At 37.7% G+C, this 16754-nt stretch overlaps 1 protein-coding gene across 1 annotated transcript in view; it reads left to right on the plus strand.

Moving 5' to 3' along the window:
• COL15A1 (collagen type XV alpha 1 chain) overlaps nt 1-16754 on the plus strand; it is a 127661-nt gene that overhangs the window by 28948 nt on the left and 81959 nt on the right. The window contains exons 4-6 of the mRNA XM_035549763.2: nt 10694-11241; nt 12938-13012; nt 13453-13548. Coding sequence (XP_035405656.1) covers nt 10694-11241; nt 12938-13012; nt 13453-13548 — 719 coding nt within the window. The remainder of the gene's footprint in view (nt 1-10693; nt 11242-12937; nt 13013-13452; nt 13549-16754) is intronic.

Here is a 16754-nt window from a genome sequence, read left to right on the forward strand (position 1 = left end):
AAGGAGGTGCTCCAGGTGCTATAGCTGCCCTGCAGCCTATGGAGAGGACTGTGGTGGAGCAGGCTGTCCCAGTGCAGCCCAGAGTGTACCATGGTGGAGCAGATCTCCACACTGCAGCCCATGGAGGAGCCCCCGGTGGAGCAGGTGGATGTGGCCTGGAGGAGGCTGTGGCCCATGGAGAGCCCCCGCGGGAGCAGGCCCCGGGCCGGAGCTGCAGCCCGTGGAGAGGAGCCCACGCAGGAGCAGGAGGTCTGGGGGGAGCTGCTGCCCGTGGGGGACCCGTGCTGGGGCAGTTTGCTCCTGGGGGATGGACCCTGTGGTATGGAGCCATGTGGGAGCAGTTCTTGAAGAGCTGCTGCCTTTGGGAAGGCCACACAGGATCAGTTTGGGAAGGACAGCATCCCGTGGCAGGGACCCCACACTGGAGCAGGGGCAGGGAGTGACCATGAAGGAGTGGCGGAGGCAAAGTGTTACAGACTGACCGCAGCCCCCATTCCCCATTCCCCTGTGCCACTCAGGGATAGGACGTAGATGAGGGTGGATGGGGGGAAGGTGTTCTTAGTTTGATTTTAGTTCTCCCCACTCTAGTCTGTTAGGAATAGGCAGTAAGTTACATTAATCTCCCTACACTGTCTGTTTTGCCTGTGATGATAATTGCTGAGTGATTTTCCTGTCCTTACCTCAACCTTTGAGCCCTTTTCATCATATTTTCTCCCCCTTTCCCTTTGAGGTGAGGGAGTAAGAGAGCAGTTGTAGTTGGAGTTCATCTGCCCAGCTGAGTAAAACCACCACAGTTATATAGAAAAACAAAGCCGGATCAAATAGTATAAGGTCTGCCATTAGCAAACACTTCAACTGCTTCAAAACTAGACTAAGCATAGAATCATAGAAGCATAGAAGCAGCTCTTGTCCAGGAAGAAAAGGGGAAAGGGGAGAGGGAAGAAAGGAAATGAAGAAAATTACCATGTATTGTATTAATGTTTATAGAGATTCCATGGTGGTTGCATAAGTTGAATGAATTCTGCGTACTTGGGCATTTTGGATCGTGTAGTCTCAGAAAAAAAAATAATATTATTAGTCAAAACTGGGTAAGTTCAATTAAAAAACAAAGTATACATATATATATTTATTTCAACAGCACTGGTGGAGAACAGAATACAGGGTTATAGGCTTTTGGTGTATCACCCTGCTCTCATAGTTAACTACTTAAGCTCTCTGGCAGGTAACACAGCATGTGTTATCCAGTCCTTGTTTTTTTGACTCAGACTCCTTAGTGACATATTTTGTGGAAAAGAAAATGGCCAAGTTGGAAGTCAATCAGTGGCTCTCTTCACTGTGAAAGACATCTTGAAATGAAGGGATATGAAAAAATAGGAGAAAGAAAGAGTTTAGAACCTATTCATTGATACTTCTTAATATATATGAGATTATTTTTAATATATATTGTTATGTGACCTATTTGGATCCCTTTTAATCTTTTTTCTCTCTTAAGAATTTAACTTTCTTTTCTGCAAAATGTGGTGCTTGAATTTTATTTTTTTTCCAGAGTTAATCCCTAGCTCTTACAATTGTTGATTTTACAACTCCTCTATTGTACAGTTGTTGTACTGTTAGAATCAATTCTGGATGGAGGTAAAGGGTGGAGGAACTGTAAAGGTAGACTTGACCATCTGTTGTAATCCTGTCTCTTGGTCCTGTGTGTCAGGTCCTTGAAGCTTGGTTGAGAAAATTGCATCTAATAGGTAGAGATATACAAGGCTTCAAATGACCCAAACTCTTCTTATTCCAGTCACGTTTCCTGTGCAAATACATACATGACACTGCTTCATTAGAAGATTGTTATTGACAGCTGCCTTGAACAATATTACTAAGTACCTATTACTTCTACTAATTAGTAGCAGTTACTATTAACTACTGAAAGTTATAAAGCAACATGGGAGGATAAAATTAGTGTCAGCTGATGTTTCTCATGAATGCTGTTTTTTTCTGCAGGTCAGAATGTGTATGTTTCGGCTGGTTCCCTTTGAGAAGGCACAGACCACTTGCCTCGGACACAACTCTGGATATATATGCACTCTGTTTTAAAAACCTGTCTTTATTCTGTACTTAACAGAATTCTCCAGTTCACTTCAGGTCACTGTAGATGTCCACCTACCAGAAATGAGGGTGTAGCCAGATACATTAACATCTATGTGACTCAGGTTTTATGTGGTCATGTAACAAAACCACAAAATTCCAGTTATTGAAAGAGAAATACTGTCAGATCCAAGATAAATGTCTTGTCCTGTTGAGTCTGAAGTTCTGCAGTTACATTCTATAAGCCAAACTCATTTTGTGATTATTTTCCTTACTTTAAAATAACATTAAAAGCCCTACACAGAACACCACAGGCTGTATCAACTAGTTCCTTAGTGTTGTTCCAAATCAAGCAACACAACTGCCAAGTAGACCACTGGGAATTGAACAGGCTCACAAAGAAGTTAATTTTTATGAACAAGTGACATTCTTAGAGAGGGTGTAAGGGAATTGATACTTTTTATCTCTGTGTTGTGTATTTCAATGTTCTGGCTATATCTTCTACTTTTAGCTGCAATGGTCACGTAGAATTGTAATTTATATTTTTATGAAAAATACTTAGCATATAAACAACAGAGCGATGAAATAACTGATGAAAACAAATTTGGCTGTACCATTAACCGTATTTGCAATCTACATTTGCAAAGTCTCAGTTTGGATATTGGGGATAGCTACTATATTGTATAAAATTATCACAGCAGTACTGAAAGCAGCAGAACTACCATAATTCACCGCATCTGAAAATGTTACCTTACTTTGTTTTTCAAAAAACTACAGAGATTTTGAGACTCAATAAAACAACTTAAAACCGATCTTTCCTCCTCAATTTTCAGAACTGTTTCAGGTTTAACTTATCACAAGACAGTTCTGCTATTACTTGAATATTCTTTGTTACTGCTACCTTTTGTGTACAGAGTAGTTCACTGAGAGCCATCATAAGTCTTATTGTTTGGCTTTCAGGGGATGAACCTGAACATAGAATCATTAAGGCTGGAAAAGATCATCTGGTCCAACCATCCCCCTACCATCAATATTACCCAATAAAACAATGTCCCAAAGTACTGTATCCAAGCTTTCATTGGCATTGCTCCCCCAGGCTCATCTCTATCGAGCCCCATTTCATCCCATTCCCACTTCATACGTTGTTTAAAGCCCAATGAGCTCTGCTGGATCCTGGGCTAGGATCTGTTTCCCCCTTTGAGACAGGCGGGACCCATCTGTAGCTACCAGGCCTTCATAACACACACCTGTGGTTACCACTAGTGAAATTGGTAATACCAGAAATCACTATTGTCTTACAATAAGACTGATGGTTCAGACAGAAAAAAGAGCAAAGCCTGTAATCAAAGCCAAATCAATTATATATTTTTTTCTTTTTATTATGTTTTACTTCTTTTTTATTTTATAAATATTAAGTTGAAATAAGAATTAACAAAAATGCAATAAATTCTGAAGATGTTACTTTTTCTTCATGTTGGCGCAAAGACAAAAGCCTTGAGAAAGTAACTTACGAAATTCAATCCAGAAGGGCAAAAATGTTAGGTTTTGCGAAGTATTTTTTAAAATGAGGAAGCAAGCATACGTTATGTGGATTTATAAATACTGGAAACAGAGGCAAATCAAGTATGTCCTTCAAGTTTGGTTTGGCGTGCAGTTGAGAAAACTCGGAAACACTTTCAAATGTGTGTCAAGCATATGGACTTCAGAATAACTACTGTATGCTACTTTTACCTTTCTGTCTTTTTCAGATCTTGGATCAAATAATATTTGAGTGAATTAAAAATATAACATTAACCAAAAATGAGACTTCTGCTATTCGATATGTATTCTTGAAGAAATTAAGTTATTTTTGGCCATACATGTGCAAAACATAATATATTCTTTGTGGGTTTTGGTTGGTTGGTTGGTTTTGGTTTTGTTTTTTATTTTGTTTTGTTTTGTATTCTTGAAGAAATTAAGTTATTTTTGGCCATACATGTGCAAAACATAATATATTCTTTGTGGGTTTTGGTTGGTTGGTTGGTTTTGTTTTTGTTTTGTATTTTGTTTTGTTCTGTATTCTTGAAGAAATTAAGTTATTTTTGGCCATATATGTGCAAAACATAATATATTGTTTGTGGGTTTTGGTTGGTTGGTTGGTTTTGGTTTTGTTTTTTATTTTGTTTTGTTTTGGTCATATAACTTCAAATCTTGAATAAAATATAACAGACAACTTGTCTTTTCTACATGTGACCTAATGATTATTCCATGTTGTGGACAAGCCATGGAGATCTGTTCTTGAGTGGCAATACATTGCAGAGACAAAAGAATTAGTTCAGTAATCAACAATAGTAGAATTGTTAAAGTAAATGTTAGCCAGTTGGAAAATGTATCATCTACTATTTCACTTTCAGTCAATTATTTTAATTATTATCTACCTTATAATCTGCTCTAAACAATTTAGTCACCAGGCAGTGATCAAAAATGTCATAGATAGATAACTCTAGCTTTGGTAGCCATAAAATCTCATTTATGTACTATGGTCTGATTAAAATAATGAACTGCTGTAATGAAATATCTGATCTGTATGGCATTTCTAATGTTGTCATACTGTTCCTGTCATATTTCCTTGGAAATAATGCAAAGGAGATGTAGCTGTGAATCAGAGAAAAAAAGAAAAAAGGAAAAAAAAAGTGTTTTGGATTTCTCAAGCTGCTGTTTGAAACTGCATGTTTGGTCATTTGATGAGGGCAGATAAGGAATGCATGGAGCCAGAGACAGGGATACATGCCTGCATGTAGCTATATTATGAAGAAAGGTTTCTGTCCTTCAGCTGCATAGAAAAATACATCTCATAATATGATCCTTTTCTGCATGGTATCTTTTTGGATCACAAAGCACACATTAACCACTTAGTTACAGGGCTTTTTTCCTGTTCCCAGCATAATAATTTTTTTTCTTGTGTTAAGTAAATGAACAAAAATGGAATAAGTATGTCTTTAACAGATTATATATTGATTAGTCACAGATAACAAGCATCATAAATGTCTACTTTTTGTGTTTTAAGGAACTGAACTGGTATGGATCAGCACAAAACAATACCTCACAAGCAAAGCAGCATTTAAGCTATCCCTGATAAAGTCCACAGGAAAAAATCTGCAGGCTTTAGTGCCCCATGGTATTTTTTCAGTGAAAAGTGTGGGGAGAAGATCAGAAATTATGATAAACTTTGTTTGTAGAACTTTTTATGAATGTATTGCCCTCTTCAGAGTTATCTGACAGAGCTAGCATTGAGGCCAGTACAGGTCTACACTTGAAGATTTATTCTAAACTTGTAGTATTTCTGGTTGCAAATAAAGTCCCCCAGACATAAATAATGTAATGTATGAGCCTGTGAAAATCTGAAAGCAACTGAAGGTAAAGGCACTACACTATTTTTCCTCCTCTCTGACTGCAAAGTCTGAAATATCTGTATCCAACATCCCATTAATATGTTTTATGCTAAGTTCAAATAGACTTCTCTTTTATTTCATTTTTCTTCTAAAGAAAATTCTTGAGCTCTCATTAATGAAGATAACAATCATCCCAGTATCTGTTTTGTAAAATATTTGTGATACTTGTTTATGAAGTCACATAGCTAAAATCAGAGTCACTTAGTCCACCATTGCATAGGATAATGTGCAAGGTCAGCAGTGTAGTTTGTAAGTAGTAAAACCAGTTAATCCACTGAACTTAAGAAAGAACCGACTGTATTTGCATTCAAGAGAAGAGCTGTAGGCATGTACTACAGTGATGCATTGAGTTTGAACTGTTTTCACAAGGAGACGATGCATATGTAATTGTAGCATGTGGCTGTGCAATGGTTTCTGAGGCTGATTTGAGTCTGAGCTTGTATACATCAAAACTGACAATGATACTGAGGCCTGATGGCCATTTAGTTCAAAGTCTTAAGGAACAGAAACAGAGTAAGTGTGCAAAACTTTATTCATGTCCGCACTAAGAGAGGGACTGTTTGGAGAAGCAGTAAATTTGCATAAGATGCTTAAAGCCCTGAAAAAGCCTTCGTGAGTGCTTACCTTTTCACAACAACAGAATCCAATGACAAGACAAAAAGCTAGTCAAAGCGTGGCTTCAGCAACACTGCTGCTCACAGCAGTTTCTTATTTAGGTGGCTACTGAATTTTTCCTTCCACTGGAGTGAAAATAAAAGTAGCCAGCTTGTTTTCCACACCCAGCAGGTTATAGAAGATTCCCCTCCTACAGAGCTGACAGACTCCTGCACAGAGGTGTTTTTCTGTTTAGTTTAGTCTAAAGTGTCAGGAGAAGTTTTAACTAAATTAACAAAACTTTAAAACTAGCTGACATTGTAAGCAAGATGAAAATATTTTTCCTTCAGTAATTGTGATCTGTTATTAAGGGAGCATTACAGAAAGAAATCTGTCCTGATATGAAAAGCGGCCCTTGACCTGCACATTTATTTCCTTTCCAGCCTTCTTGGGCTTCTAAGTAGTAATGTGAAACCTATGACAGGTGAAGCTGGTCAACATTTAGAAAACTGATATAATAGAGAAATATACAACATATAAATAGAGAAAAATACGAATGGACAAGGAGGTGCAAGCTTTTTGACAGAAGTGTATCTCAAACAACTTTTAGTGGGTTTGGTCCTACTGCTCCCTGACTAAATCTGCGACAGCAGTAGAATGTGTTGCTGCAAACTGCACAGTTTCTGACTCTGAAAGCTGTGGCCATAGGCTACCACTAGCAGCGGGCTGTGGGATTATTTCTTCTAACGAGTCAATTTAAAACATGGTCTTTCAGTTAGGACTTCAGCCAGGATTTTAACCCAGAACTTTTTATAACAAAAATTACATTTTTAAGATACTTTGTTTAACCCATTCAGTGCATACTCTGGAGAAATATGAAAGTGTACACATAATAAAAGTATATGTGATTTACACCAAGAAATAAATGTAGTGTAAGGTAGCTCTTGGGAAATGAAATTCCTGGAAAAAGGAAGATGGAAGAAATAGGATTACACTAGCTGTATTTTTGTTGTTGTTGTTCTACATTTTTAATAGTGTACTTAAGTTATGAAATGATTTAGCTGTAAGAAACATTAATGTCCAAAACAAAACATAATTTTAGATTTTACTGTTCCCATACCCTCTACCTCACAATTAATTTTGCACTTTTCTGAATCCCAGCACCTTTTAATATCTAATATATTAAATACTTAATCCCATGGTATAGAGAATATATGAGAAGCACAAAGAATGAATGATGAGAGGATGACTACACAGAAGAATAAAAATCAGTAATAAATACCAGGCACATAACTGAAGAACATTTATGGAAGAAATGCTCCCAGATTACAGGAAAAAAAATAAAAATAAAAATAAATAAAATAAAATAAAATAAAATAAAGCTCCCTATTTAGGATCTGAAAAGACCTCAGTAACAAAGCAGTGCTTTCTGTTGCTTAACATGAAAGAATGGATAGTTTAGTCATCTGAGAGAGGAATACTGTCCATCAGGTCTTAAAGTAAAATCTAACAGTTGATGATACATAAACAATCCTGTTCTCATTATGTGACTGGGTCCATAGCCCTTGATTTAAACAACAATAACAATACTAACAAAATTTATTGCAATATTTTTATTTTTCTGTTCTGATGTTCTGATCTAACCTGACCTGGGATTAAGCAGAGTTTCCATTCTCAGATTACTGGAAGGTTGCAGAAAAGTTTCACCTAAACCTGAGTTTATATACTATTCATATATGAGCCTTCATCACACAGAGATTGGACCAGAATGTAGAAAATACAAATATGTCAGCTATTTGTTTCTCTCACCTCCCATTCAGAGATTGCCTGCAGGCAGCTTTTCCATACATTTGGGGTAATGTTTGCCCTTGAGTGTTGGGTTTGACTGAGCTAAGAGATGTAGTGTGGTAGGTGTGAGAAGGGAAGTAACGTTTCTGGGTGAAGTTTTATAATTTTCATACAGTGCTCATATGGTCCTACTCACACCATTGATCCAAGGACAGAATCTTGTAGTGCAATAGAGAGCTAGCAAAGAAGAGCAGGAACAACAATAGGAGATTCTAAGTAAGTGTTCTCTATCCTGGCTTCCCATTAAATCCCTTTATACAGGTTGAGAATTTAGATCCACGCCAGTGTGCCAGACTACATTCAGTATCTTTAAATAGGTGTCTGTTTTTCCTCATTTGTGCAGAGAATCTCTGCTGACACATACAACTAAGTCTGCAAAAGCATCAGATGTCGCTCCCAGTACTTTAAAAGAGAATTGTCCTCATTATCTTAGAAAAGTATTACATTTTGGTAATGAAGGCATTGGTCATGGTCAATGGCCACATTGGTCATGGCCTTGCAATAATTTGCTCCCTTAAAATTCAGGAGATAAAAAGAGAAAGAGAAAATAAGAAAAGCAATGTCATTTTTACCCATGAAAATACACAGCAGACTTAGTTAATTGTATTTTGTCTGATTTCCAAGGTTACTGTGAAACAAAAACAACAGGGTAATAATTCACATCCATTTTGAACATAATGGAAATTAAGCATAAACTAGCTTCGATGTTGTGAAATAGTACATACAGCAGACACTGGCATTGGTTATCCATAAGTAAAGCTCTCCTTTCCTAAACTGAAGCTCTAATCTGATTTATGAAGTGCTGTATCGCTACCTAGTGGTGAAATGTAAAATTTCTGCACCTTTGCAATAATTAAAGAGTGTACCTCAAGCTGGCAATGGCATCACCATATCAGTTTATGCAATTTACATATTTACATCACACACAATTTTCATTCCATGAAGTCAGTGACCAAGCTTGCCACAGATGCATACTTTTGGACAGCTGCAATATTCAATGCACATTCTGTAATCCTTATACAGTTTAGCTTTGTCCAGTTATCTTTAGGACGGTGGATGTCCCAGAATGCCAGCTCATACTTTCTCTCTCATACACACATACTACATCTGAAAAAGGATGGATAAAATGGCAACTTTGCATTGTTCTGAGTGCAGAGACACTAGAAAACCGGTTTCAGTGCTGAATTTCTGTGTTTCTAAAGAAATTGTCAAGTTATTCAAACCTAGACTTTTCTCTTTTTTTTTCCTTTTTTTTTTTCCTACTGCCTTGCACTGAATCAGATAGATCCCTCACTGCTCCTGTTTATTTCATGCCATGTCCATTTTGAACCCCCAGCTATCCTTCAGCAGTTCAAGTCCTTCTGCATTGGTCTTTTCTCTCTTTCTTTCCTTTTTTTCTTTTTTTTTTTTTTTCCCAAATGCGAGCCTTTGGAATTGTATGTTTTAAACCAGGGATAAGAGATAATTCTGTCTGTGTAAGGCCTAACAGCCCTGCTTTTTGAACTCTGCTTCTGATATACTGAAATTGAGTGTGAAAGGACACAGAAAAACAGCCTCCTTATCTCTAATCCTGTTGTCTTTGACTCTGTTGTTGCAGGTTTCCTAAAGCCCATATGCTAATATACTTTAACCACCTTAGAAGTTAGGTTCTGTGAAAATGCAGTGTGTCAGCTGGAAACAGGCACCATGTTTTATATGAGCTTTATTATACAAAAAGAAATACAAATATTCTTCTCCAGGTGTCGGAATGTTTCAGGTTTACAATTACTAGTCTTAGTATAGATCCAGACTCTAGTCCAAACAGCTTTTAATAGCAACCTTTAAGTTGGTATTAAAGGTGAGGCAAGGCAAGGTAAGGCAAGGCAAGATAGAAAAAGAAGGAAGGAAGGAAGGAAGGAAGGAAGGAAGGAAGGAAGGAAGGAAGGAAGGAAGGGAGGGAGGGAGGGAGGGAGGGAGGGAGGGAAGTGTACCTTTGCAAGGCTTTAGTTAAAATTGGGTGTAGATAAATTGCTCTTATCATTGCTACTACATTTCCAGGAATTTTCTTTCTGGGCATGTTTGGCAGAGATTTTTTACTCTTTTTACTTTTTTTTACACATTTACTTCTGTGTGCTTGCTGGAGCAGAAATTCTCTCATTTCAAAACTGAATTTTGACTGATGATGGGTTTTGACTGCTCTTATATACACAGTGAAACTAAGGAAATAAATTTGAGAAAAAGGACATAAAAACTGAGGTCTGTTTTAGAAGCAGAGCTAATTGCAAGGACTGACGTAAACTCACTGCAACTTTTAACCTGGTTTTGTGTAACTGTATTGTACTGTTTATAGAGAATTCTTGCTCTCTTCTTTGATTGAGAAGATAACAGATCTCAGCTAATTTGCGAAAACAGGAGGTTGTTTATTCTTCGCTGAATCTACTCTGCAAGCACTTGCAGAAGTTTTCGTTGCAGTTTATAGCCAGCAAAAGTGATATGTCTTTTGTAGGAAGTACTTTTTTTGTCAGAAGCACATGAGCATTTAGCATATAAGTAACCTCAGTTAGTCAAAGGACAAAGGTGCATACACGTAGCTAAAGCTAGATGCGTTTAAGAACTAACTGGGGCCTAAAGTAGTAGTGGTATGTTACTGGTATTTTAAAACAGCATTTCAGGTTTTAAGGTTTTTATTAAATGATTTGAATTAAATGGGCTGTGCACTTCAAGAATAATAACGTTTGTTTGTTTGTTTCTCTCATACTTTACAGAACGAGGCTCAAAAGGAAGTCTTGATCTCACAGAGTTAATAGGAGTTCCACTCCCTCCTTCTGTCTACTTTGTCACCGGCTACGGAGGGTTTCCAGCATACAGCTTTGGTATAGATGCCAACATTGGTCGATTGACAAGTGCTATAATACCACTGTCTTTCTATAGAGATTTTGCTATCGTAGTTACAGTGAAACCAAACAGCGATCGTGGAGGAGTGCTATTTGCAATAACAGATGCCTTCCAGAAAACAATTTACTTGGGAATGAGACTTTCACCAGTTGATGACAGCACTCAGAGAATAATTATGTACTACACAGAGCCTGGTTCCCGTATCTCCCAAGAGGCTGCTTCATTTAAAGTGCCAGTGATGACTAACAGGTGGAATAGGTTTACAGTGACTGTTCAGGGAAATTATATTGCTTTGTTCATGGACTGTGAAGAATATCAGAGAGTTCCGTTTCAGAGGTCAGCTGGAGCCTTGGTATTTGGTTCTGACTCTGGGATATTTGTTGGTAATGCAGGAGCCACGGGACTGGAAAAGTTCACAGTGAGTACGATGTGATAAATATACATCTCAGTATTGTATACATGTACACTTTAACCAAGAGATTCTGCTTACAGTGGTTATATCATGGTTACAATGTATAGAGCTTATATTTTCCATACCCAGCTAATGCAGATATATAAACTCTGACTTAAAATGCTCCTAGAATGTCAGAAATTTATAAATGATTCAGATATTGAGCTCAATGCTAGGTTTTTGTACTAGGAATTTCACAGTAAATGTATCACATTTATATGGCCTTTTTCTGAAAGTCAGATTTCAGCATATCCATTTGTTTAATTTATGAGAATAATACCTTAGTACAGTTCAGCATTTTAAACTCTTATTAGCTTGGCATGTTCATTCCACACCAAACATCAAGAAGAGAGTGATCTTATCAAAGTATAGCTGGAAAATAAAGCTGTTTCTACGATTTATATATTACTTGAAGCTTATCAGGTGCTCTAGAAAAATGGAATGGACCTAATACACTACCACAAGGTCATTATGCAAGAGATTAACTCATTACCAAACTAAAATGGAAACATCACACCTTTTCTATCTTGTTTATGTACTTCTCCAGTACTTCAAAACTTGTACAGTAGTTTGTGAGAATAATATCTCTTCCCATAAATTAGCAGAGCAGCAGCACAAAACTGAATAGATCCTTTGCTTCAGAAAAACAGGATGTTCTTTCCAAAGTTCAAATGGCAGATTGTGAGCTCCATCAGGTAAACAGCAAGGATAATGTGCTTGTATCATTTATCTGACTAGTCTAAGCACTTAGAAATTACAGGGATGTATTGATAAGCAGCAAATAAGTGGTAGAAAAGGATATGTAGGAAAACTGCCTGCTGGTGTTACCTTTCTATAGACAGTTAGATTGACTGGACTATTGAGGCTGCCTGATTAGTAAGCAGGAATGAGAAGCATTCAAGAAAATCAGATTACTTTGATACCCCACCTGGAAAACATATGTGTGATGATCAGTTTCTGAGATTATCACCAATAATTCTGTAAATATGGAGAAAGGAATGCATAGCAGATTACATTCTAAGGCATTTTCCACTGAAACAAGCTGTTCTGTATACTCTATTGAATACATAAATTTCAGACATCCAACTGATTGCTTCAGTACTATGATTTGTGATGTGTTCTGTAGGTCACATGTATGCTCTTTTGTTTTTATACTTCATGCATCATATGTCACAATGATTTTAGGGCAGAACAAATAAATTTTTGATAACCCCTTAAGCAAGAATTCTTTGTCCCGAATAGAAACAATTCACACAAATTAAGCAAATGACTCTCTATGCCGGTTGCTGTTTTGCTCTGGCTCATGAGAATTCATGTGTCCAAGGCTCTGTTTACCAGACACAAAAGGACATAACTATAGTCAGATTTTATGGAAAGAAAAGGAAATTCTAGGACTGGTGCTTCTAAATAGAAGTGCAAAACAGACATAAACCAAATAATGGAAAAACGAAACATTAAAATTTATTCACATTTTAAAATTGAGTTTATTACCATAAAATTTCAGGCCTTAGGTAATTTCCCAAGCAAGTCATATCAAAGTTGTTTTTTGTTGTTGTTGTTGTAGTTTTTATTATTATTATTATTAATAGTAATAATAATAATAATTTTTCACCTTCATGCATAAAATATTACTTCCTTGTACTGTTTTTATTCTTTCATGTAGGGTTCAATTCAACATCTGATTATCAGATCTGACCCAAGAGCTACTGAAGACCATTGTGAAGATGATGATCCTTATGTGAGTATTCTTACAAACACTTCTTCATCTATCCTCAGTGCCTGTATAACAGATTTCAAAGTCAGTTGCCACATGATATTTTTTATAAAACTAAATACAGTATTTCTTCATGGCAACATACTGCAATTTTTAAAACTCTGTGTGTAGGAATCTCTTATTTTGAGTACACAGTCTCTAAAACTGTAATTTTTCAAAAAGTGTTATTTTCTTTTTTCTATAATGTGCTTGAGAAAATGAACCGTGTTTTACAATTTTCTGAAGGGTCGTGTTCATGAAATACCCTAAGTATTGCAATAAGCTAACATCATAATGAGACAGGCTTCACCAATTTGGAAAAATAAAGATAAGTCTTTTCTACTTTGAAGTTGTTGATTCCTTGGAGAACATACTTTTTTCCTCTTATTTTTATGAACATGTTATTATCATTGGGTTTTGCACAGGCTTCAGGGGACATCAGTGGCAATGGTAGTATTCAAGAGTATGAAAGCATTCCTGAGACACAAGAAGTCCTTTCACCTTCTCATCTTCCCATAAGGGTAAATTTATTTGATTTATACACTTTACATTTCTCGTTTAATATTCTTTTTTTTCAGATAGCAAGGCCAAGATTCTATTACTACTTTTTAAAATTTCATTTATTTTTCTCTGCTTTAGTTTAAACTTCTCTGAGCACTTGTTTTACAACTTAATTGTGTGTTGACCTGGCTTCCTGCTTCTGATACATTTGAAAAAAGATTATTTTTATTCATTTTGCAAGTAACTCAAACTCTTTTTCACTTGTCTTATGCTTCTCACAGACTCACAGAATAGCTAAGGCTGAAAGAGACTTCTGAAGATTATCTTGTCCAAATCTCTTCTTAAAACAGTCAATGACAGCAAGTTGATCGGTGCCAGTAGGTTTAGAATTTCTTAAAGGATGGAGACTCCAAAGCACCTTCTTTACAATGTTCTATCAGCATTACACTAGAACATTTTTTTCTGATGTAGAAATGGAATTTCTTGCATTTCAGTTTGTTTCCTTTGCCTCTTGCCCTTTCATTGGCTACCACTGATAAGGGTCTGTCTCTACTTTACTCCCTCCTATCAGGATTGTATATGCATTGATATGACCACTCTGAGCTTTTTCTTCTTGAGGCTCTCTTCTCACTCTCTTATCTTCCCTTCATAAGTCAAATGCTCTAGTCTCACAATGACATCAGCCAGCTCTTTGAGTGGCCTTGGATGAATCCTACCAGACCCCATAGACTTATATGCATCCAGCTGAAGCAGCAAATCTCACACAAGTTCAGCATTGGCTGGGAGTTTATCATTCCTGCTGTCATGGTCCTCCAGCTCAGGGTTCCAGGGATCCCATAGCCCATCATTAATGTTAAAGGCAAAGGTGAAGAAGGCATTTAAATGGCTCTGCTTTGTCTACATTCCTATTTGTGAGGGACCATCTTCATCAAGTAACAGATCAATGTTATTGCTGGTCTTCCTTTTGCTCTTAACACATTTTAAGAAACTTTTTTTGTTGTCCTCCACAGTAGTGGCCAGCTTCAATTATAATTAAGCTCTGTGAATCAGCTCCCTACAATGGCAAAAAAAGATCTCTGTAGTCCTCCCATGTCACCTGACCTCACTTCCAGGGGCCATACATTTCTTTTCCCACCTAATCTCTAAAAAAAGACCCCTGCTCAACCAAGCCAACCTTCTTCCCCACCTGTTTGACATCTGACATTTTGGAATTGCCGTTGCTGTGCTCCTAAGAGGTGGTACTTAAAAAGTGAACAGCACTGAGGGACTGCAAAAGTAGATTCCCAGGGGACCTTAACTAGTTCCTGAGAAGCCTAAAGTCTACTTGCCCTATACCCAGGGTTGAAGTTTTGCTGACAGTTTTCCTCCTGTCATCAAAGATTTTAAACTCAACTACTTCATGGTCACTATGGCCAAGATATCTGCCAATCACCACTTCACCCATGAGACCGTCTCTTTTAACAAGTAATAAATGGAGGAGGGCTCCTTTCCGAGTCAGCTCTCTTAGTACCTGTACCAAGAAGTTATCATCGATGTACTTTAGGAATTTCCTAAACCTGAAATGTAAAAAGTTCTAAAATATTTTTATAGGGATCCTAAACTATATTCTGGATTGCATATGAATATTTGATATTTTGTATTTGTTCTTGTTTCTTCTTTCAGAGTTAAATACAAAATATACTGAAAGAGTTTGCTTTTCTATAATGTTTTATTGTTTAATTTGGTTATTAGAGAAGTGATGTGCACACTGTTATTCAGATACAAACAAACATGGAACCAGACTTGCCTCAGTAATGGCAGACAACAACGTTGCAAAGTAACTGGGAAGGTTCAAACTGAATTTCAAGAAAACTCTCTTCAATAGCATAACAGTGCAGCACTGGAACAGGTCACCCATAGATGATATCAAATCTCTGCCTTTATAAGATTTCAAGACAAAGTCATGTCTGAGCTGATCTACTTGCATGAGTGGTTGGACTACACGACCTCCAGAGGTTACTCCCAACTAAAATTTCTTCAGTGTGCCCATGCACTCTGTGTGAATCCGGCCTCAGTGATATGGGCTGGGGAGTGGGGTTGTTATTTCTCCCTGCCTTTTCAGGTTTTCAGCTGGATTCAAACTGGACAGGATTCAAACTGGATGAAAATAAATAAATAAAATAAATAAAGCACAGAAAATGGATCATGGGCACAAGAGGAGAATAAACTCCATCATGGAAAAATTTACAGTGCAGCTGGTCTTTCCCAAGAGATTCCTAAATCACATATAGAGCTTTATCTTGCTGTTGTGCCTGTGGTGGCAGAGGCTACATTCAAGAAATTCCATTCTTATGTGCTGAACACCATTCTGAATTCAAAAGGCAGAGCTGAAAGCCCAGAGAGCCCGGCTGGGACCTTGCACAGGCCTAGAATACACACTTGTTCTCAACAGTATGAGTCCTATAGTGATGTTTATTCTAGTTCCTAACAGAGTGAGCAATGCAGTACTTAACATGCTCCTTGGCAACCATGAGTACAGTCTAAGCACATAGATCTTAGGACACCCCCAGCTGTCTCCCAGAAAATGTGGAGAACATATTTTTCCCAGTTAAGGAACTAAAACAAATGTTGATGGAAGGGTGTGCATAAGAGGAAACAACATGTCATGAAGAAAGAGAATCACAGAATCGTTGAGGTTGGAAGGGGCTTCCGGAGGGCACGTGGTCCAATGCCCTTGTTCAAGCAGGGCCATCATAATCAGTTGCATAGGACCATGTTCAGATGCTTTTTGAGTATCTCCAAAGAGGGATACTCCACAACCTCACTGTGCCAATGAGGCATCACCTGCACAGTAAAGTAGTGCTTCCTGATGTTCAGAGGGAACCTACTGTGTGTCAGGTTGTGCCCATTGCCTCTTGTCCTGTCTCTGGGCACCACTGAAGAGTCTGGCTCTGTCTCTTTGACAACCTCCCTTCAGGTAATTTATACGCGTTGATGAGATCCCCCCGAGCATCTTCTTCCTTAGTCTGAACATTCCCAGTTCTCTCAGTCTCTACTCATACGAGAGATTCTCCTGTCCCTTAATCATCTTCATGGCCCCTCATTGGAATCTTTCTAGTATGTCCATGTCTCTCTTGTACTGTGGGGGAAGGGGGGTGGTGGTGCAGGAGGTGCAGCACTGGACACAGTACTCCAGGTACAGCCCCACCACAGCTGAGTAGAGGGGATCACCTCCTGCAACCTGCTT

Source organism: Cygnus atratus, chromosome 2, assembly GCF_013377495.2.
Source record: "Cygnus atratus isolate AKBS03 ecotype Queensland, Australia chromosome 2, CAtr_DNAZoo_HiC_assembly, whole genome shotgun sequence".
Lineage (NCBI taxonomy): Eukaryota > Metazoa > Chordata > Aves > Anseriformes > Anatidae > Cygnus > Cygnus atratus.